Raw genomic sequence first — 24,036 nt, 5'->3', positions numbered from 1 at the left:
ATGTCCACAGGAAATATGTAAAAATATACATGTGCCAACATTCAGGGCTCAAATTACGGGTGGGGGGGGGGGGTCTGACCCCCCTAATTAAGATTTGAACCCCCCCAAAAGAGGTAAAAACAACAGTTCGGGGTGTCGAAGCATTTCTATATCCTTTGCTAAATAGCTCTGCAGAAAAAGTTGCCCCTCTCGATTGTCATTGTTTAATTCGTACTCTGCCAGCATTTAACATGGTAGGCCATTACCTTTGAGATATGCTTGTTTTCCATGTTACTTGCATATGAATTACTTCTCACCTCTAAAAAGCCTCCTAATTATTCTCTGGAACTGGCTTTTGGGTGTGTGTCCTGTCGTCTCATGGTTGTCCAGGGTCTTTCCTAAAATCTCTTCAACACCACATGCCTCTCAACCACTTCACATTGTTGCAATGTTAATCAAATACTTATTTAGTAGTGACTTCATTGTGCTTCAGCAGCATCCAGGTGAACTTGCAGATTTTCAGTAGAAGGAGACAGACTTCAAATGCATCTGTGTAATTATGGATCATATGATCAAAACAACCATGATATTTGTAAAAGCAAAGCTAAGCACAATAACATATGGTTCGAACCTGGTCCTCAATATTGACCATGGATGGCACACGGAACTGATAGAATCTCTAAAGGGAATTGGAAGATCAAAAGATGAGTTTTCCCTTGTAAGTCTTCTCTTAAATGACATGTTTTTCAGAGCACAATGTTCATGGCCCTTTTTTGTGTCTCATGGGATAACATTAATTACACTAACATTCAGTTTTTAAAAGTTATTTTATGTCATTAATACACTAAAAGCATTCTTACCAACAGCGGCAGCGGGTGTGGTACAAGACTGCTACATGATTTCACTTAGGCTATACAGATTGACCTAACTGCATGAAATATAACACTGTGTCAGCAAAAAATAAGGTTGAAATACAAAGCAGATATTATCGCACATACACTCTAGCCAAGCCTGTGTGTGATACAGCGATAGGATTTTCAGGTTTTTGAAGATTCTTTTCCGCCTAGATTACTGTGCTTAAATGTCAACCACCTACATACAGCAGAAAACAGGTTATGTGTGCAACATGATGTGCTGACACTGCTATTTTTGTTTTCCACATTACTATCAAAAAAATGTTTTTGGATTTGTGTTTAGTCTAGGTTTGCATTCTAACTTGTGCGGGGGCACAGTTTTTGTAATTTAAAGGACATCACTGCTCAGTGACCTTCTCTGTCACTGAGAGTGTTTAGCATCTCTTGTGAGCGTTAGCATTCGGGAGTTTCTTTTTTGTTTGTTATTTTCAGTCCATCTTGTTGCATGGGTTGCTTATTGTGATTTTTTTTGCTGTGCCTTAATTTCTTTCGATTTATTGAAAGTTTACCCCCCCCCCCCTCTCTCTTTCCATCTCTCTCACTCTCTTTATTTATTAATATATTTATTTCAAACAATATGAGTTGGAAAATCTAATGTAGAATCTTAATTCTGCCTGGCAACAATTAAGATGAAAAAAAAAATCAACAAATTTATCTCAGACGGAAGTAGCTGTGTTTATTCTTAGACAAGCATGCATAATGCTTTGATCAAGATTTCCTTTTACAAAAACCAAAATGCTCCCAAACTTTAGATTTCACACCCAAATCAGTTTCCAGGGAAGGACCGGAATTTTGATTCTCTTGAGCATATTAAGGGCCAGTATCAGCCTAATTGCTTGTAAAACTGAAAGTATATCAGCTTTTATTTCAGTTCTTTTTATTTACATGAGAGTTCTTGAATAGGAAAGCAGGTAATGTCTCAGCCAAACCATAACAAAACAAGGAAGGGTCTGTATTTCACAGTATTTCACGTCAAAGGAGCTTTACTGTTTTTTTATTTATAAGAATGCATTTTGCATCTTTATTTGGACCCATTTTACAATTTAAGAAGTTGGTACTTGGCTTCTTCAGTTACTCCCCTGATGTCCTCACATAGCTCTGTGGTAGCAGCTTTTGCTGCTGTTGGCTGTCTGATGCCAAAACTTTCCTTGTTAACATTGCAGTGGGCTCCGCGGGGCTTGTTCTATCAAAAGCTCCTCCATAACTGCACTTTCCTATGGGTCAGAGAGAAACTCTGTCTTTATGTTTCAATATCATCATACACTGGGATGTTAAAATATAGATGCCATACAGTTGGGCTGATGAGTTAAATCATCACCTGACCTGGGTCAATGAGCACATGAAGTATTTCGACCTTAAGCCCTTCTACAGTTCTCTCCTGTGATCTCTGCATCCTCATGGTAGACATCCAGTCTTCTAGGGCCGTTGTAAAGGCAAACTTAAATAAAGAAAAACCAAAACGAGATTAAAGTTTCAGGACTCTGTGTCTGCCACATCATTGTGACGAGCAGCCTATATACCTTGAGGAACCAGTAAATCCCTCCTGAGATCTTATCTCAAAAAGGCGAGAAGAGATGAGCTAATGCCCATCCCTTTACTGACAGAGCCCTTTCACAGTCTGTCCATGTCTCTTCTTATCAAAACAATATTTAAGTCCATAACACAGTCATTCAAATGCTTTAAATTCTTATCTGATTCCAGAGTGTTATGTGCGTCACCATAAACTGCAGTTCATTTCATTCATTGCACAGCGTTTTCTCAGCCATTACAAACTGCTTGAGAACAAAAATAGAGGCCCTTCTCGTATGGAGGAAGTAGTCAAGCTGAAGTATCGTGTTTTCAGTTTCATCTGAGTGATGAAATTGTCCATGATGTTGTTTTCAAAGTCCCCAATGCAACTTTTGCATGCTGCAATTCTTATCAAGGAAGAAGTGTAAAATGCGAAAAAATTTTTGCACGAAAACATCTTTGTAGGCAAGCAGGACACATCTCCTTTTTATTGTCCACTGAAAGACAAAAAAGTGAGAAAATGACTAAGAGTCAAATGTACGCTTGCAGAGTTCAAGGTCAAAAAAGGCTTGTCTGACTTTAAATTCTACCATTGTGCAAGATGCACATAGTTGCATTATAAAGAGTGTAAATTGTAGCCATCTTTCTCTCACACACAAACACACATACCATCAGTTTTGAACATCAATTCATTGCATTTTTGCTCTACAAGCAGAGATTTTTAAAACCACCACCTCTAAAATGATTTTTTTCTATTTTTGTTAGTTGTTGTGCATCAGCTCAAATTATGGACTGGGAGGGAAACTGAAAAACATTGTAAACCCAATTATTCGACTTTTTTGGATTTACCGGGTGCAGATGTTTGCCCTAAATATACAGAGATATATGCGATTTGATTAACACTCTTGAAGAAATTTCATCCTGGAAATCCACATCTTCGGTAATTTCAACAGAGAGCAAAATACACAAAATTCTGATGAAATGAATGTTGAACCACAATGCCAAGCTAAGAGTACGCCTGTGTCCGAAAAATATGTTATTCCTTTGTATGAAATATGCTCATTAAAATGCTTATCTGGTTGGAACAAGAAGTTCAGTCAAGGGCGTCATAATCAAGAACAGGATGTTCCACAGCTCAGCAGAAAAACATGTTTTATCTCTTATATTTGTGTGGTGTGCAAAAGAATTGGTATGGTTCTTCTTAACAGATAAATACCGCATGACCACAAAGGGAATTTACACTACTCACAACTGTGATGCTGGACTGTGATACTTTGTGACTGGTCTCCTCGCTGCGAGAATAAACAAACTTGCTTTGACTTCGGAAGATCTGAGTGTCTTTTATAAAATTGCTTTAACAGCCTGAATGTTGTTTGTTTATTTAGTTTGAATAGTTTTGTGATGACGTTATACTACAACAGTGCGAACTCACCTAAGTTCAAGCTTTGATTTGTGAACCCAGGTGAGTTCACAGTGTTGTACAGGTGGGTAGAGTTCTATACTGGCACTGTAGTATGAGGCATGAGTTCTCCGAGAGTTCACTGTCAAGCTCTCCCTTTCAAGCTTTAATTGTTCAAACAAATCACCTTATACCACTACAGCTAATCACTAATGGGTTTCGCAGAAAACAAAACAAACTCCATTCTTTTCAGCATATTTTTTAAGCCAGTCAAATCTGCCACAAGCACTACAAATACCTTAATGATTAAATAATTAATTAATTCTTAGAGGAATGTAATTTGTAAGGTGTAGTTGAATGCCTTCTGTAACTAGATGGGCTCTGGACTTTTTTGTTAGTTGCATGTATTTGGTTGTATTTCTGATTCATTTCTATCAAATCTGTCTTGGTCGTTTATATCAGTCAGATAACTTCACTGCTGCTCTTGGCACCATAACTGCATAATTTGCCAATACATTTCAATAAAAATAATAGCACAGTAATATAAATCATTCACGCCTAAATTATCAACCTTTTTGATGAAAAATAATATGATGTATAAAACAACCACAACGCTTCACAAAATGCACATTCGGTTTTCTCAAATATATACTAATGTGCTGAGCTATAGTCTTTTTACATCGCAGGCTTCTGTAGTCTGGTGATTGTGCCCCAGGTCCCCGGTTTGAAACCGGATAGAAATGTTGACACCCTGTACAACCGTGTTCACCCAGTTTTACCGCTCATTTGATGATTGTCGGTTTTATCTTACACCCAAATCCTCCTGAAGCAACACTGTCCTCTTGTGGTGCCACTAGTTACCCTCGCTTAAATTGCAAAACCATTAACAAGCCTTCGCGATGTGGAGCACTGGGCATGAGAGATTAGATGTGAGTACGGTGTCATTGATACGTTTCTGTAGTGTAGTAGTTATCACGTTCGCCTCACACGCGAAAGGTCCCCGGTTCGAAACCGGGCAGAAACATGGTTTTTGTGATATCCTCACATTCAAGACATGTGCTTTCTTCCCTTCTCACATTTATCATTAAGTGACAAACCTGACAACCATAATAACAGATAGCAGCATTCTGCCTGAAATAACTAAGTATCACTTCAATACACTTGCAAGTGGCTTCCCAATATCTGAAAGTGTGTTTTCGGTGATAGGAGCCCAGTAGAGCCCAATATCACTATTTACCGTCTCAAAGGGCTTTACATGCCCACAGGTTTACAACAAACAAAACAGGACAGGACAGCACCCCCTGACTTGATCTTCATAGCGGGCAAGAAAAAACTCCCCCAAAACAGAGGTGTAAAAAGGAAAGAGAAGAACCACAGAGAGAGGAGACCTCTTCACGGCCAGACAGTTGTGCAATATGTGTTAACCCAGAGGACAATTACAAGTAATATAGTCATAGTGCAAAAGAAAACACACTAACAGACAAAATAAAGACAACAAATGCAGGACGGGTAGGATGGCAATGATGTTGAGGCTGAATGGGAGGGATGAGGAGGATGGAAGGGGCGGGGCACACCTGGGAAGAAGGAAGAAGACAGCTACACTCACGCAAGGCATTCATACTTAAGCATAGGACACACACACACACAGAAGATGGGGGGGGGGGGGGCATTAGTGGGGTCTCAGGACTTAATAAAGCAAATAAAGAATGTAGCGCATACTGTAGATGCATTAACGCAGCAAAGCTAATGCCTGTGGAAGGTGCAGAAGGAGCAGGGCCATGCAGGGCCAAGCAGGGCCAGGGACCACAGGGCATGGGAGCAAAGTCAAGCCGCCGACCTAAAGATGAGAACCGCATCTATGCAGTGAGACACAGACAATAACACTTACACAGACAGTGGAGAATGGGTTAGTTAGAGAGAACAACACAGTTGATTTAATCCCATCACACTATTTTAAAGTAACAACAGTACACTTAAGTGTCGCTAGAAGTATATAAGCATTACTAGAAAGATACTTGGAAGAGGGGGATGGTTTTCTTGTTGTCTCTGCCTGGCCAGTACTTCAGCTCTTTTGCTCCGCTTCCTTCTCCGGTCCTGTTTACCAGGTGTAGCAGGTAGGCTAAACAATTTACATCTAAACAAATGGTAGTTCAAGATGGTCGCCAAGTCTACTGAATTATGCTTGGCTGTAAAATGCACATCCATTGCAGTTCTGATGTTGATCAAATTCTGTATGTTGTAGGTGATCATGGTGGTTGAAAATGTAGTGTTTATGGTTAAAAACAGTGCGAATAAATTAACAGAAAATTCAAGCTTAGGAAGAGCCCAGAGAAAGACAGCCATCTTGATGGCGTGTTACAATCAACTCTGCTCTTATGTCCATAACTTCAAATTTAAGAGGAAACTACAACATGTAGGCATAAATAGAAGTACTCTTTATATCTTTGGTCCAAAATCGTGACCGTCATTTGAAGTCATGCTATTTTGATCCTGAGGTCTGGGCATGTTGCCAGTTCCTGTTCTGCAATCGTTTTTGCCAAACGGGAAGTCATATTTCAGTGATGGTTTAATGTATCAAAAGGGTCATAATTCAGTGACGGTTTAATGTATTAAAACCAGGCTTGGTACATGGACTTTGGACCCCATTCTGAGGAGGCACAAAGACATCTGCATCATTTGACCTCTGGGGGGGTGCTGCAACAAGCAAAAATGTCTTTTAGGTAATTACTGTTGTGTTTACCTTAAATAACTGATTCACAGTGAAGTTGCCAAAACAGAATTGAGGTCATGTTTCAGCAATGCTTTGATGTATTGACGCCAAATTTGCAAGGGAGCCCAGAAAAATCGCTCCACTTTAATTCTCAGGGGCGCTATAATAAGAGATAACATGTTTTTGCTCATTACTCTTCATTTCTTTGGACTAAAATCATGATTGTCATTTGAAGTCACGTCTTTTTTGATCCTGAGGTCTGAACATGTTGCCATTTCCTGTTCTGCCATCGTATTCGACAATGAAGTCACCAAACAGGAAGGCGATTTCCAAGAACTGTATGGTAAAAAGTTGTGATATTTGGCACATTTATTGGGGTTCCTACCTGATTCTATCCAGGAAGTTTCATATCTGCCCATCAAGCACTCTATCGCCATCAGCGGGTCAAATTTGGAGGTACATTCACACGTGACTCTTTTGAACCAAATGGGGGAAATTAAAAATTGCTGGATTCTTTGGGTCAGGCATGGTTCATCACACTCAATGAAGTCAATTTCCACCTTATTGGATTTACGGCCGTTTTCGATTTTATATATATATATATATAAAAAAAAAGTTTTTTGGCTACTCCAAGGACAATCTTTGACCAATCTTCACCAAATTTGTAAAAGATGATCTTTGGACTAAGCCTCACAAAAGTTATCACATGGATTTTTGATTTTCCGAAGCCTTCGACAAAGACAACCAATCAAAATCAGCAGTGAAGCTGCTAAACAGGAATTGAGCCCAAATCTAAGCAACGCTGTGATGTATCTAGACCAAACTTGGTGGACTGACTGAATACTGCACCTAAAGGGAGTCCAGAAGAAACTGCCCAATTTTACCACTTGGAGAGCTATGATAGGGAAAAACATGTTTTTGCTCATTACTTGTCATATATGTGGTCTAAAAGCATGACTGTTATTTGAATTCATGACTTTTGCTGATCCTGAGGTCTGGACAACAATTCAACAATTACTTCAGCATGCTTGGACCACTCATTGCATCTTGCAGCTATATTTCAAAGTACAACTGTTTTATAGGCAATATTTTTCTTGTAATCTCATTTACACATTTATTTTATATGTTCATAGGTTTTGGCAGCACACATGTCTGTCCCCTGATGGAGACAATAGGTAAATTGTTACTGGTGCTGTCCACAATTTTGAAACCTAAGAATAAAATATCACGCCACAGTAAATTGCATTCTGTACAGAAAAGACAAGAACATACAAGAAAAAGCAATGCAAACTGATTGGCTTGACTGAATCCAATAACTACCACTAATGCCTCTCCCCCCCGGCCAATAAATCATAAATGAATTATTTATTTTAATACATTTTTTGTAGAGGAATTAAATAATGCAATGAACATAGCTGAAAACATATGTGAAAACAGATTTAATAATGTCAAAAAATAATTTATCATGAACAGAACATAGTATGTACTGCTTAGCCAAACTAGTACAAAGTAATTTAGCTAAACTACACCTTGAAGCAGTGCTAAATAATAAATCCCAAGAAGTGAATATTGATTATTTCAAGTTATTCTCATTTTTGTTATTTCATGCTTAATTTAATAAATAATACAGTAAATAATAGAGAGAAACAAGAAAAGATTGTGCTTTGGAGAACTCTGTGTAGGCTGCTCCCTTTCTTTAGAGATGTATGATTTGTTTGAGAAAGAGCACCATACTGAACCAGAAGCTCAGAGAAAAGGACATAGAATGTCCTCTGTTTGAGGTAGTTGCCATGGTAGTTGGCTGTGCAGTTGTAATGTTCTGGGTGGTATGTATTGTTGTAATGTTCTGGGTAAGCATTGTGGTACTGTTTTGGGTAGGCATTGTGGTAATGTTTTGGGTAGGCATTGTGGTAATGTTTTGGGTAGGCACTGTGGTAATGTTTTGGGTAGGCATTGTGGTAATATTTTGGGTAGACACTGTGGTAATGTTTTGGGTCGCCATTGTGACATTGTTTGCTAGGGGGGATGGAGTGCTGGTACTTGGTGCTATAGTTGTTCTGATGGATCTGAAACAGGTGCCAACATTGTCCACCTCATCCACAGCGACCAGTTCAAAATCCTCCGAGCAGCATGAGGCAACATATGACGCAAGGGTCACATTAATGCCTCCATCAGCCACAATGGTCGTGGTCAGATTTCCGTTGCCTTGCCGGACTGTCAAACTCTGGATGCCTGTTCCGTTTCCATCCGTTAGGTTGGCAGAAAGCTCCCATGTTGACAGGCTGCAGTTGCTGGAGCAGTTAGCATTTACGCTCACAATCTCACACACAGGGGGTGTGATATCTGTTACCTAAAGGGATCATAATGTAAAAATATATTTAGAAAAACTGACATTACGTGAGATCTAGATTCAAATTCAACTCAATTTGAAACATGTCTTAAACCACAACTGTAGTCTTTCTCTAGTGATACTGGAACACAGTTTTTTACAGGCCTGTAGAAGTCTTGCCTTAGAAATTTTACATTACTTTAACAACAGAAAAATGGTAGTTGCACAGAATGGGGTTTAGAATTAAGTTACCGTAGCAACAACAGAAAGGCGTAACACAGCGAAGTTTGAGTCGGAGGCTCCAGGAGTGTCGACCTCAATGGTCAGTGTGACATCAGTGCCAGAGGGAGTGTCTGAAGGAGCAGTGAGGGTGACTGTGCTATTGGCGCTGCCCGCACTGTCAAGGGTCAGTGACTCAGGGAGAGTGGTGACAAACTCACGGTCGTTCCTAGCACGGATTATCAAGTTACCTCCTGAGCCACTGGTGGACACAGTGAAGCCCACACTCAGAGTTGTTCCAGGTTCCCATGTGTCACTCACCTGAGTCTAGTTGTAAAAAGAGACAAAACCTGTATGAGAAGTTCTATCAATAATATGGAGTATGTAATTGCATCAATAATTAATAGAATAGTTACCTAAAATCTTTGATTATCCAGAAACTATGTTTCTTGCTTTGCCATTGCTACTTTTGGGACCTCCAATATGCCTCTTTTTCCGTCAAGGAATAAATGAGTTTTCATTTCCTGTCTACTTTCTGCTTTATTACTGATTCTGATTCGATCATAAAATGTGATCATATAACACAAATCAACAAAATACACTCATCTGTGGAAAAGTGATTGGCTTTCTTTGTGAAGATTTATGCACATACTCAAGGAACGATGCTTAGCTATCGTGTGTTTGCTGGTTTGAATATACAGAAATGTTTCGCAAACAGCCTGTGGACTGACCGTAATGGAGATGTTAGAAGCACTAAGCTGGGTGGAAGATTGTCTTTGGAAGATGTTGGGTGTTGATCTGGACAAAGTGCTCTCTCCTCTCACACGAACAACAAACTTCTCAGCTGGAACCGAGGTCACCGTTACAAGATAGTCCCCACCTCCCACATCTTGCAAGGTGCCATTAACAACCCCAGAACCTGATGCCTCAACCAGGGCCACCTCTGTCAGCTTCACAGACTCTCCCCCAGTCACTGTCACCAGCAGGGTAGCATTTCCATCTGTGTTTGGCATACGAGGAAAAAAAAAGTGACGAATATGACAGCAGTATTCTAAAGACAATAGAGACAGATAATAGAAACAGTGGTTGGACTAATCAGAAAATGGAATAATTTGTTTGGCTTTCACTTTTACTTACCTGCTTTAGGCCGACTGTCCAAAACTGCATATGCTGGGGCAGGTTCTTCAATAATCTCCACAAAGTTAAACTGAACATCAATCACACTCTGACCTGGAACAAAACACGAGACAAATATGTAATCAAGGACAAACCATTCTGTGAAACAAAATCTCCATTTATTCCAGTGATCATGTTCTTGACACATATATTGTCTCAGTGCAGAAGTCAAGAAAATGAATTCTACAAGGTGTGCTTTTCTGACATATCAGGATTCAAAGGTGTATTACCAAAGTAAATTTACAGCAGTGTAAACATATCAACATGATATCTTTTTATATACCTGTGACTTTAATGGTGAAGGGCTGTGCTGAGTCAATACTGATTTGCCAAAGCCCTGTTTGATTCTGGCTGTTCAGTTGCACTCGATAGAAATTCCCCACTGTCTGTATCTCCCCCAAACCTCCATTTGACTCTGTATCATCCTGGGATATTCCTGTAAATTGATATGATAGTTAACCTTTAAAGACGATGAAACCTTTCTTAATAAATACATAAATGATTAGAGGCACTGTTTTTCATATTAGAGGCATCAAGAAAACCTGGTATGATCACCTGAGGGGCTTATGATGGTGAAAGATGGGGAATTGCCTGTAATATAGACAGTAAGGTTTTTCACAGATGTGTCCACTAGGACAGAGAAGTTCTCCGCCTTTGCTGGATTCCTGACAGCCTGGAGAAGAGTTACCTGAAAAAACAATGGACTGTGAACTAGTAATGATTACAACAATGTTGTACTTGGAAATTTGCAGGCATATTGCTATCACAAATGAATTCAATCCATTCCATTGATGTTTTATAAGTTCTTAAAACAGTGGAGGATGACAGCATGGTCAAAACTCAGTGATCATGAGGTCATTACCAGTGCTGAACTGGAGGTATCCACAATGATGCTGGTGGCTTGAGGCAGTGTTGCCTTGGTAACCTCGATCGCCTGCCCACCTGAGGCCTCAGACAAGTCTTGATACAGCTGATTCAAAGAGTTAGAGAGACGAGAGGTGAATCGTTGGCTTTGGTGTTGTTCTCCATCGCTGCTCCGCCGTCGACGAGAGAACAATGCATTAGTTAGGAAGAAGTTGACCTACACAAGAAGAGGATGAAAAAGACAAAAATGTTCATCAACTCAGATGTAGATTCCTTAGAGCTTTAGAATTCTTTACAAATTCCATAGCTAAATTCGAGACAGTTGTACACATATCTTAAATAGTAGCATTGTAGAAGATAATCTGCAAGTACTCACTCTTGACTTGGTGCTCTCAATCAGTGCCAGAACAGTGCTTCTCAGTTCTGTGTCTTTTGCACTGGCATCAGTGAAAACAAAAATCTCAGATTCAAGGGGTGCACCTGTGAGTGCCAGCTGGTTGATAAAATGACATTGGAAAATGAAATATTTGCATTGTCACGATTCATCAAACTCTAATTTAAGGCAGCTGGGTTTCTTTGAATGACAGCTGTATAGAGGGCCTATCAGTGTCACTCAGGTTCTCCCTGGCTTGTCTACCTGTCTTTTTCTTGTTCTTTATTCTAAGAAGAAATCTTTTACCTGTTTTCTAATTCCAATTCTTAGATAAATGCTATCTCGCTTAGAAACTTTTTGCGAGAATGTCTAAGAATCAAGCTTCACTTCATAATTAGTTTAAATAAAAAGATGAAGATGAATAAATGTTGGATGTATCCCAGTGCATTCATGTTCTTAAGATAACAATAAGAAACAAGCTCATAATCAGTTTTTCTTTTAATTTTCTTGTATTAACATCGTCCAGCCATGTGATTTCAAGAACAGGATAAGCTTTAAGAATATTGGATGCTAGATAAGGTCATTTTGATCATGGATCTCTCAGTAATATATTATTATTTCCTCAAATGTATGACCTTTGAAACATAGACTGATCAAATGTAGATAAACTTGAGGTAAGACTCAAAAATCAATACTGAGTGATATTTGGGTATATAACATTTAGTATTATTTGGCTATGGATAGATTAAAAGTTTCGATTGTTGTCTTTTCCTTTTTGAGCTTTACACAGTGTGCATGAATAAAAGTCAGTACAAAAAGTCTAAGAATTGGGAAAGTCTAAGAATTGAAAATTTCTTTCATGTTTTTCATGTGAGCATACTGTATATGCATTCCACCTGTATTTTGAGTTAAAACATTTAGAAGACACTCATCCTACCTGAAGTCCTGAGAGACACATTTCTGGTTCATCTCCACCTCCAAATACAGAAAGAGCATTGATTTGTGCTTTAAACTCATCCGGATCAGTTGTCTTCATCAGTGGCCCAAAACCTGCATTAGTGACCAATTAGTAAAACACTTTATTTATTTTATTCTTTTGCACATTTTCAAAACTTTTGTAAACAAGAGGCATAACTGATAATGCGCTCCATGACTTTTTGACCAAGACTTTTCCCTGAAAGACCAGTTCATTATAGGTTAGATGTCTTACTTGGGTCATTAAATGGAACAAAGATGTAGGCAGATGGCTCATCAGTAGTGCCTCTTTTGCTGTCAATTATGAATGAAGTGACACGTTTCACCTCATCAATATCATTGCCCATGCTGCCTGTGGTGTCAATGACGAAACAGAGAACAGAGGAGGACTGAGTTATCCCCATAAATCTAAGAGAGAGAGTGAACGAACCAATCATTGAATCAATCAGCCAAGCATTGAATGAATGAATCCACCAGTCAAGCAAGCAAGCAACCAATCAATCAACCAACCACCCAACCAACCAATAAATCAATCAGTCAGTCAGTCAGTCGGTTTGCATAGTGTGTAAATCCAATGTACATATCCAATGTGGTAGTGGTTAGCTCTCAGAGTATGAGTAAACACAGTGTTGACAGGTTCAAACAAAAGTCATTCGAGATCAATAGTGTCACAACCTCCACCAAAATACCTGAGGAATTCAGAGTCCCCGACTGCCCCTCTGATGTCCTCCAGCAGCTCTGCAGTGGCAGCAGTGGCCACGTCAGCAGCTTGTAGGTGCAGTTTCCCATGGTCAGAGTCAAACGTGTCCTTATTTATGCCCCCAGTGGGCTCAGTTTCGCTTGTTTTGTCATAGAATCCTCCATGACTGCACTTTCCTACAATCATCATTCAAATCTAGTCAGCAAACTAAAATACACTTTGAAGTCTTCCTTTTGTTTAAAAAAAAGAAAAAGTCAGTCAGGTTTGTTTTAACCTTAGAAATAGTGTTTTGATGGCTTTAAAAAAGACATCTTAAAATATTATCCCTTTGAACCTTTTTTTCTGGCACAAAGTTTAACTTGACACTGAATGTACTGGTATTGTCTGTGTGTTTCTGCTACTGTAATGGCCATTGTACAACCAAGACAAATATTTAATGATAATGGAATTCAATAGAATTGTTATTAGTTTTCCTAAACTTTACTATGTAAATGCATTTGCATCATTTCAAGGCCCATGAGAAGCAGATAAGAGTGGTACCGTTTGGCTTTTCAGGGCTGGACACTTCAAAATATCCAGAGGTCAGTTTCTTCTCCCTGATGATGCTTTCCAGGATGTTGTTATCACAGTTGCCTCCACTGCAGCTCCTGCATGTTGGGGTGTTCCTATCTAAACAAAAAACAGCAACAACAATATTCAAATAGTTGTATCATTATCATGTTTATAGACTACACATTCCTTATATGCAGCAGTTTATAACACAATATTTATGCCAGGAGTTGTAAAGGCCCATACCATTTTTTAACAAACTAATTTCGCTAGCACTCCTCATATAAGTATGTTTTTCGATCGGTTCTTTTTTAAGAGCTGTTGGTGTGTTTGAACTGTTTGCATTTAATACATGTTTTAGGTCCATGTAAAAACAAGGCACATGATGAGAATGAAAATGAAATAATATGAACTCAGTGTTGCCATAAACTAGGGTGTAAAAATACCAGTTCTACTGGAAAATGTACCTTTTTCATTTTTTATAACGGTGCTGGGAAGCATTTGAGTTGGGGGTGCTGAAGGTCAGAGGCATACATACAGTGTACAGTACAATATCATATAATATGCTGTACTTGTACCCTATTGAACTAAACAGACAGGATAATTTATATCTAATGATTTTAGCCAAAGAACCTCATACAAGACAGAAATCCAAAATGATTGTATAATTGTACAATGCACAACAAAAGTACTTACTGCTGCTGAATTAATAGGCAATGGTAAACAGATATAGAAAAACAGCCAACTTAAACCACTTGGTGAACATTGTAAACATCAGAGCAACAACAGAAATTATGCACAGGAGAGGAGTGAGGTAAGGAGAGAGAAGGAGAGAGCAGATGGAGTGCCAGACGACAACAGCCTGGTTCGACGCAAATGACAGATAACAGCAACATCACTGAGTGAATCATGAGTTGTCGCTGAAAGTATCACTTTAGGGTTTTTAAAAATCAAAATTTCTCTTTTGTGACATTTTGAACAATGCTACATGTGTGCGGTGAGTGTAACGTGTCTGATTACACATGCCATTCTTCGTAGGATGCAAAGACTATCACATACACACACACACACACACACACACACACACACACACACAGAGTAGTACCTGCGATGTTGTCCATAGGGAGGTCTGGTCTGATAAGGTTGGAGTACGGGAACTTATTGCCTAGTTCTATCCAGTTACTGTGACTGTAGAAATCCTGTTAAATAATTGGTATATGGTATTAATTACTCTAGGCTTTAAATTAAAGTATCATTCATACAAAACATGACAAATGAATTTATTATAGAATTTGATTACAATCATGGAAAGTAGTTAACCTGTAAAGTGTGCAAAATTTCACCCAGCTTGTCTCTTGCTGGCTCATAATTCTTTCGCCGTAGGTTTGCCTTGATGGTGGCCACGCCCCTTGTGATGAGGTCCCTCCCTTTCAAAAACGCCTCGCTATCAAAATGGTACTCCTCATCAAAAACATGCCAGAAATCAACCAAGGCATTTGAATCCTTGATATTTTTGACAACTGTCCGGAAACTTTTCTTCGATTCAGAAGCTGCGCAAGCTTCTGGCACTGAGTCAACAGTCAGAGGAAAAGGCTGTCAAAAATAAATACATAAAAATTCACCCTCATATTTAGATAAATACACATAATCTCAAAGAATTATGGACAAAAATAATCACAAAAGCCATGTTGAAACCACTTCCCCATACAGTGGAAGTCAAAGTAACATGTAACCCAGAGTAGTTTATGTGCACTATCGCTTTAAGAATCAGAAATAATAATGAGCAACAAATATTCATAAGAACTCCTTAAAAGCTTTCAGTCTGTGTGCTCCTGCAAGGGGGAGCATAACTAAGGGAAATGCATTAATGAATTGTTGGGTGATCACGTGATGCAGCCAACTCTAATCATTAGCCACCTAATGGAATATTAACTATAAAACATATTACCATCTAAACATAGCATACTGAACTACAACCCCTGATTATGAAATAGTATATACCCTTAATACTTAAAATTAGATTATAGAGCAAAAAGGATATCATTAAGAAAGTTACAAAGAGTACAAAGGGTGAGATTACCAAGAGTGCTGCTATGCCTGAATTTAAATATATTTAAAAAAAAACAACAAAAAAACCCCCATAGTACTTTGTGCTCTTACTTCTCTGTCAGTTTTATAAAATTTGCAAGCTCTGTGAATGTTTCTCACCATCACAAAATCTCTTCCTGCACGTCGACCCTGCTCCTTGCACACCTCAGCTGTTTTTTGTAAAATTGCAATTGTTGTAATGTCTTGGTGTTTCTGTGAGGAGGTGAAGAGCACACTGAAGGCCAAAGTGCCCCTCAAAGTGAAGAAGAGAAGGACATAGAATAGAAGACCTGCAGTGATGATTTGTCTTGAAATCATCCTAAAAGTCTCTGTGATGTTAACAAAGATATGGAAAAAACTAACTGAAAAAAAGAAAAAGAAAAAAAAAGTCAAACAAAAACCAATCTTTGTACTAACAAAATTGGTGATGTACTTAGTGCCTGTCATGTACAATGACCAAATGTATTGTCCTGTTGATGGCAATATATATATAGTCTTAACTGACCTTGTGTCTCCTGCTGTTGTCATAACCAACGCAGCTCTTTTACATGACACTTTTACCCCCAGGGCGTGGCTGTTGTGATTTACCGTAAATGATTATCATTCATGTGGAAAAATGATCTGTGTTGATCACTAGGGTGACAAAAACATAATGCAAGTCTTACTGGAATACCTGCCTCTACCTTTTATGTTGTATATAGATCTGATTACACAAAACATTCCCCATACCATATAAAGCCGTATACACATGCACGCACGTGCAAACACACACACATACACATACACATACACACACACACACACACACACACAATTTGTCTTGTGCCTGTAATGTCTTTAGTTTTGTGGTATGGTCTGATGAGATCTGTGTATGGAGACGTGTTCCCCAGTTCTATCCAGTTACTGTGGCTGTAGAAGTCCTATGAAATTATTGTAAAACAAAGTACAATCCTACAGTAGACTTAACTTCAGGAAATACTTACATAGAAGTCAGCAATGGTATTGATCAGGACACATCAAATCTCAAGGTGTGTGTTTACCTGTGGTGTGTGCAGAATTTCACCCAGTTTCTGTCTCGCTGTCTTAAGCCTCATTTGACGAATATTAGCCTTGATGATTTCAAGACCTTTTTTGATAAAAAAAAAAAAAAAAAACCCTGAACATTCATATGTGTTATGACCCTGAGTCATAAATGTGTATTATTTTGTGTGCTGTTATTTTTCTCCCCCTGCCTGTGTGTGGTGCTGTTTCCTCCCCTGCCTGTCTGTGTTTTCCCCGTATGTCTCTTTAATGTGTTGCTTTGCAGGTGGCGATCGAGGATTGGCCCACAGTCGACGGCGCCGGTTTTAAAAAGACGCGCCATCCAGATGCCGGTTGCCTCTCGTTTTTTCCTGGCCACTTTGTCCGTGTCCGTTCGTTGTGATTTGATTCAGAAAGATTCGTTGTATGTGTTTTCGAGCAAGATTTGTTGTATGTGTTTTCGAGCAAAATTCGTTGTATCGTTTGTAAAACTTTATATGTGTGTATGTGATTTTCGTTGTTGTAAAATAGTTGTAAATATTTTTCGTGTTAACTGTTTGGGTAGTGGTAGGGGGTGTGAAGCCATTTTGTTCGCTCTCCTTTTCTCCTGTTTTTTCATTAGGGAGTTAGGGAAGAGTTCTGTATTTTCTTTTCTTTTCTTTTTGGAAAGTAGGTTATTCAGTTTGTAAAATATAGATTGTTTTGTTTGTTGTTTTGGCCGCGCTCACCCCCGAAGCTTTTTACTACCACTTCTGTAAATAAATCACTTTTTGGATTGTAATTCGTGGGCACGGGTCATCACTGGGTACAGGAAAAGGGGGGGGGGGGGTCACTTTTGTTATGCTCGGTACCCCTAGGCTGGGCATAACAATATGCACTTAATATTTTATTGCAGATATTACGCAATTTGCAAGAAACCACATGCGCATAAAGCAGCAAAACTAAAAAGGAAAAAAAAAAAAAAAAATTGCACTCGAGTAAAATTGCAAGACAGCTTTGTGGGCATGTATCTCATTTCTTGTTGTTGTGATTTATGCCTCTTATTTTTGAAGTCATTGCTCCTCTTCGTTTTTTTTGTTTGTTTTATTGTTTGTTTGTTGTTTGCTTGTTTGTTTTTTTTGTTTTTGTTCTTTTGTTCTGTGCCTGGTGATTTGGAAATAACGTTATGTATATATTTCTATATATTTTTTTATATAAAGTTCTCGTATTTTACCCCCCCCCCCCCCCCTTTTATTTATGTTTATATTGTACTATATTATACATATGTAGTCTCGAGTACAAACTCTTGCATGTTCTTTAATGTGTGTTCAAAAAAGAAAAAAAAAAACAGTGTGCATGACTAATAGCTTTAACTAAAACAATATGGCTATTTAATTTAGTCTAACTTCAGCAATGATGCACTAGTGTTGCTAATGGCTAATCCCAGCTATCAAAATCCTTCAGAGGGGCAATTTGGCCAAAATAGGGCAAATGGGCTGTTGCCCAGGCAACAATAGCACGAAGGTGTACACACTCCCTGCACAATGGTATCCCATAATACCATAAAACCGGCTTGACTACTCTTGTGTACGCTTTCCTCTGCATGTTTATCTGCAATCTGTAATCTGGCTCTCACCCAGCTTTAAAGCGAAAGTGAAACTGTCACATATGTTTGAAGTAAAGACAATTCACAGTAATGTAACAATACTGGGGATCTTTTTCCCATGGTGCTTTTTTTTTTCTTTTATTTCTTTTTTTGTGTTACTTCTGATTTAAATGAGTCAAAATTCAAAATAAAGATGTAAAATGCATACTTTCAGCTCGAAAAGAGGTGTCGCAGTGGTTAGCTTTGTTGCCTAACAGCAGGAAGGTCCTGAGTTTGATTCCTGGCTAGACGGCCAAGGTCCTTTTTGTGTGGAGTTTATATGTTCTCCCAGGGCCCTGTGTCTGCATGGGTTTCCTCAGGGAGCTCCAGTGTCCTCCTACAGTCCATAAATATGGAGGTCAGGTGAACTGGAGATACTAAATTGCTCCTAAGTGTGAATGTGTGTGTGTCTGCCCAGCAATAAACAGGCCATATGGCTGGAGTAACCAGTCAATCCCACCTGAGATCTCAAAAAGGCGAGAAGAGATGAGTTAATGCCCCTCCCCTGACTGACAGAACCCTTTCACAGTCTGTCCATGTCACCTCTAATTAAAACAATATTTAAGTCCATAACACACAGTCATTTAAATACTTTAAATTCTTTAATACTTTAAATCTGATCCCAGGGTATTGCCATAAACTGCAGTTCATTTCATTCACCTCATAGAGTCTTCTCTTTTACCACATCACATTTCTAGCCATTACAAACTGCTTGGGGACAAAAATAGAGGCCCTTCTTGTGTGGAGGACGTGGTCAAGCTGAAATATCCAGTTGTCAGCTTCTTCTGAGTGATGGTATTGTCCATGATGTTGTTTTCAAAGTCCTCAATGCAACTCTTGCGTGCTGCTATTCTTATCTAGGAAGAAGTGTAAAATGTGAAAAAAAAAAAAAAGGTTTTGTATGAAAACCTCTTTGTGGGCAAGGAGGACATGTCTCTTTCTTTTATCTTTTGAAAGACAAAACAAAAAAAAGTGAGAAAATGAGTGAGAGTCAAATGTATGCTTGCAGAGTTTAAGGTCAAAAAAAGGTTTGTCTGACTTGAATTTCTACCATTGTGCAACATGTACATGGTTGCATTATTAACAGTGTAAATAGTAGCTGTTTTTCTCACACACGCAAACACACATACCATCAGTTCTGAACTCATTTTATTGAATTAATTCTTTAATCATTTAAGAATGAATTAATACTTAAAGGAATGCAATTTTGAAAGGTGTAACTGAATGCTTTCTGTAACTAGACGGTTTTTTTTTTTTTTTTTTTTTTTATGGTGCTTGCATGTATTTTGTTGTATTTCTCATTCATTTCTATCAAATATATCTTGGTCGTTTATATCGGTCAGATAACTTCACTCCTGTTCTTGTCACCATAACTGCATAATTTTCCATTAAATTTCAATAGAAATAATCGCAAAATAATATAAAGCATTCACGCCTAAATTATCAACCTTTTTGATGACGTCCTCTAGGAAAAACAGCCACAACTCTTCACAATTCATGCAGAAAATTCATTCTGTCTTTTCAAATATATACTGGTGTGCTGAGCTTAATTACGTAGACCTAGTCTTTTAAGTGCCAAACTAATTTTGTTTCTTAACCTCTTACCTAATAACAAAGAATGGTCAAGGGCAAAGACCTAATCAAAACATTATTTTCCTGAACGTGTAGAAGAGGTCAAAGAGGATGCGCTTCATCCCCTTTGTGTTTGTCCTAATGCAGTTGATGTCTGACCGTGCCTGTTTTTAAGGAGCCTTGGACAGCCATTGTCATCACGTATCGTGTTGCATGGCTCTGTAGTGTAGTGGCTTTTACGTTCGCCTCACACGTAAAAGGTCCCTTGTTTGAAACCGGGTGGAATCATACTTACCCATAGTTACTTTGGAAAAGTTTTATCGGTTTTATCTCATAGCCAAATCCTCCTGAAGCAACACTGTCCTCTTGTGGTGCCACCGGTTCATGGATTGATGTTAGGTTGAGAGTTACCCTCGCTTAAATTAAAAACTATGACTATGTGAGTACCTTCCTCAGGGGCATGTTTCTGTAGTGTAGTGGTTATCACGTTCGCCTCACACGCGAAAGGTCCCCGGTTCGAAACCGGGCAGAAACATGGATTTTGTGACAACCTTACATTCAAGGCATGTGCTTTCTTCCCTTCTCACATTTGTCGTTAAGTGACAGACCTGACAACCATAATAACAGATAGCAAGCACTCTGTCTGGAATAACTAAATATCACATCAATACACTAGCAAGTGGCTCCCAAATATCTGAAAGTGTGTTTTCGGTGATAGGAGTTGGTCAAGTTATTTCAATACAACAAATTTGACATATCATTTTCATTTTCAGTAGTGGAACAGTTTTACAATTAACATGGCCACATTGACAGTTATCAAACTCTAGGCATGAACACTGCAAAACTAGGTCAGCATTTGGAGCTAAACCAAATGTGGCTTGAATCGTTCCTCCAGCCCTTTGCACCAGCAAAAAAGAGTCCAGCACTAGACCAATACTCTTCCTTAAGTCAAAACCTGGACCAAAACTGAGAAGTTCCATTTAAGCTCCTGCACAGGTATGACAAGAGGAAGCTGGCACGATAACATTTTTATCCTTCAAGTCAGATTTGAACCAGCAACCTCACTCACTCACTCATTATCTAAGCCGCTTATCCTGATTAGGGTCACGGGGGGTGCTGGAGCCTATCCCAGCGCTCATAGGGAGAAAGGCAGGGAAACACTTAGCAACCTAAGTCCCTTTATATTTCCATCCACAGTCCTCCGCTCTACCAACTGCTGCATTCGGGTGAAACCAGAGTGGACGTGCTGGGTAGTGTAGCAGTGCACATGGACATCACATCCAGGAGGACACACCCACTTAAATAAACCAACCAGTGGTTTATGTGTCATGACAATGAGTGAATTTCACCAAAGCAACTTTGAGCCAGTCACATCTGGACGGAGAGGGGTGAATTCATTTACCCGAGGCTAGTTCGTTTTTATGCATCTGAAATGTAATGCTTAGCACAGGATAAGTCACAAGAAAAGACCCAATCAAAAACTTAATAAAATATAAAGTTTCATATGTATTTTTTTTTTATTAAAGCCATCATGTCAACTGATCACATATATTCAGTTGTTTATTCTTCCACCTAGACTTGCAAGTCTGTCGGGATATTCTTTGTCCAGCAATTGTCCAGAGCTTTATTTATAAATAAAAACGGACATACAAATAACTCATGAACCCATTTAATAAAATAATTTTCAGAAATGGGATCAACAGTTTAAGAAATAACTTTTTATTTGAAATAATTACAAATTTGGGGTATTAAATGGTGTCCAAATTTAAGATATATGTATGAATTTGTGTATGTGCCACGCGATTATCTTTGCGGGGTTAGATGTTGTATAATTAATGCTTTCAGAAACATTTTACTGTGTCAAATTCCAGTTGCTGCATGTGCAACAAGGTATTTTTTTGAAACTGACGATGCTAAGGAGATTCTCCAGAGAGAGATTCCTGAATCTAAACGTTTACGTCCTTCCACTTTTATTCCAGCAGAGGTCACTGTTGGTTTACTCAAGCCTTAGTTCTGGTTATGTTAATATATAAAAGAAGAGAATTAAAAAGGATGAAAGGGTTTGGAGGCACTGTTAAGGGCAATGCTGCTGTCAGTGCGTCCGTCAAAATGCTGGATAAAGGAGGAAAGACATTTTTAATGCGCACTCAAAAGAAAGATAAAAGAGACAAACAAATGTGTGTGCATGGGTGTGTGTGTGTGTGTGTGTGTGTGTGTGTGTGTATGTGTGCGTGTGTGTGTGTGTTTGCCTGTGTATGCGTGTGTGTGTGTGTGTTTGACTGCTGACTTAATGACATGCCGGTCTCTCACAGACCCAATGATTGGCTGTATGACATCTCTCATCATTCCAGGAGTTGAGCATTTCAGAGTCAGGTTTACTCTCAGCACAGTCCTCCCCTCTGCGGTACTCATTCGGCTCCCCTGTCCTCCAATATCTAAACACAGAACAGCGTGATTGATTGATTGATCGATTGATTGATTGATTGATTGATCGATTGATTGATCAATCGATCAATCTATGGACCGACTGATCGGCCGCCCAACCGATTGATTGATTGATTGATCAAACAGTGTCATCAAAAGCATAAGCTGATACAGTTGCTGTTATCTAGACCCTTTGTCCTTTTCAGTGCAGGTTGTGTCTCGCCATTGCTCTGCCAGCACAAACTAATGGGAGTCATTAGGTGTCGAAACAGGCTTCTACCAGGAATGCACTCTGAGTAGACGTAGTTAAGGGAAGCAGCAAACATTCATGAGGGAAGTCTTTACTGCTGTTTCATTGGGCGAATCTTTGACGGCATCTACACTTGTGCAACACTAGGATATGTGTGGCCGAGGGTGACACGTGTTCTTGCTCTTCTCTCTAACAGCAAGTTTAAAAAAAAAATCAACTCCGTCATGCATGTCATTTTAAATGCAGAACTTGCTGAGTTAACTGTGACCCCCTTAAAATAAACTCTCCCTGAAAAAAGAAAGAAAGAAAAAAAGAAAGAAAAACACAAAGAGGAACTAATTCTTAACCACGCCTGTTCCAAATGGTCTTTTTTTTTTCTAAGAAGCTGAACTTCCTTGTATTCTAGGTACTTCTTGAATGTGGTGACCACTTACCTTTCATTCAGAGGAGTTCCATCTACCCAGGTCCAGATGCCCTGAGAAACCTCTGCCAAACCAATCCAGAGCTGCATGTTTAGCCCTCTGATAAATACCTAAGGAGCCAGAGAGAGAGAGAGAGAGAGAGAGAGAGAGAGAGAGAGAGAGAGAGAGAGAGAGAGAGAGAGAGAGAGACAGAGAGAGAGAGAAAGAGAGAGAACACAGCGAAACATAGGCTGAATTTGCACTGTGATTGCTATGGACAGAAAAAAAAAGAAAAAAAAAGAAAAAAAAAACTCCAGAAATTTGTCTTTGAGGAAGATACTCCTTCTCTCACTTCTTCATGTTTAGTTCCTCTTACGAGTTTCTTCTTGAGTTTTGTGAAGAGTGCTTTGGAAACATGAGAATGCCAACCCATTCACCCAACCCCCCCCCCCCCCCATCTCTCTCTCTCTCTCTCTCTCTATCTCTCTCTCTCTCTCTCTCTCTCTCACCTGTTCTTCTTTGCTGTTTATGATCACCAGTTCTGCTCCTCTCTCTCTGCAGTCCCTCTTGCTCTCACTCCAGCTCTTCTTCTGAGTCGAGATAAAATAAATACTGCTGCCCAAACTCTGCCATCCTTCTGGGCAGCTTTTATCTGTAGCACAAGCTCACTGTGAATAACACTGTAAATTGCAAGGCAATTATATATTTCTTGTTACTTCAATCATATCAAACATGGTAACTCACTGATTATTCCGCTAAGCACTTCAGTTCTTGCCTGCAGGTCCCCTAACTCTCTCTCTAGGAGGGCCCTCTGCTCAGGGCAATCGCCATACTGGTTCTCCAACTCCTGTGCTTGGGTGGTGAGATTCAGGAGATTGTTTCTCATTTGATTTATAGAGTCATTCACAGATATATCTAAAGAGGGATTAAATTAAAACAGATGAGAAAGAAAGAAAGAAAG

General features: G+C 39.0%; 1 protein-coding gene and 2 non-coding genes across 3 annotated transcripts; 2 read left to right on the top strand and 1 right to left on the bottom strand.

The window, feature by feature from the left end:
• Positions 1 to 1,964: 1,964 nt before the first annotated feature.
• On the bottom strand, positions 1,965 to 23,185 carry LOC115823759 (von Willebrand factor A domain-containing protein 7-like). Its single transcript, XM_030787788.1, has 18 exons — positions 23,109 to 23,185; positions 15,905 to 16,037; positions 15,017 to 15,289; positions 14,802 to 14,895; positions 13,688 to 13,816; positions 13,137 to 13,323; positions 12,683 to 12,855; positions 12,410 to 12,522; positions 11,476 to 11,592; positions 11,098 to 11,316; positions 10,791 to 10,923; positions 10,519 to 10,671; positions 10,197 to 10,289; positions 9,791 to 10,059; positions 9,093 to 9,386; positions 8,529 to 8,861; positions 2,217 to 2,331; positions 1,965 to 2,107 (listed from the first exon to the last, which is right to left on the bottom strand). Exons 1-18 carry the CDS (start codon positions 23,183 to 23,185, stop codon positions 1,965 to 1,967), a joined length of 3,048 nt encoding a protein of 1,015 aa, XP_030643648.1.
• Positions 4,753 to 4,825, top strand: trnav-cac (transfer RNA valine (anticodon CAC)). Its single transcript has one exon. It is a non-coding gene; the product is annotated as a tRNA-Val (tRNA).
• Positions 20,463 to 20,535, top strand: trnav-cac (transfer RNA valine (anticodon CAC)). The gene has a single exon. It is a non-coding gene; the product is annotated as a tRNA-Val (tRNA).
• Positions 23,186 to 24,036: the final 851 nt, after the last annotated feature.

Source organism: Chanos chanos, chromosome 11 (assembly GCF_902362185.1).
Source record: "Chanos chanos chromosome 11, fChaCha1.1, whole genome shotgun sequence".
NCBI classification, from domain to species: Eukaryota; Metazoa; Chordata; class Actinopteri; order Gonorynchiformes; family Chanidae; genus Chanos; species Chanos chanos.
The sequence above is the reverse complement of the archived record's forward strand: the minus strand, read 5'-3'. Positions and strand labels throughout refer to the sequence as shown.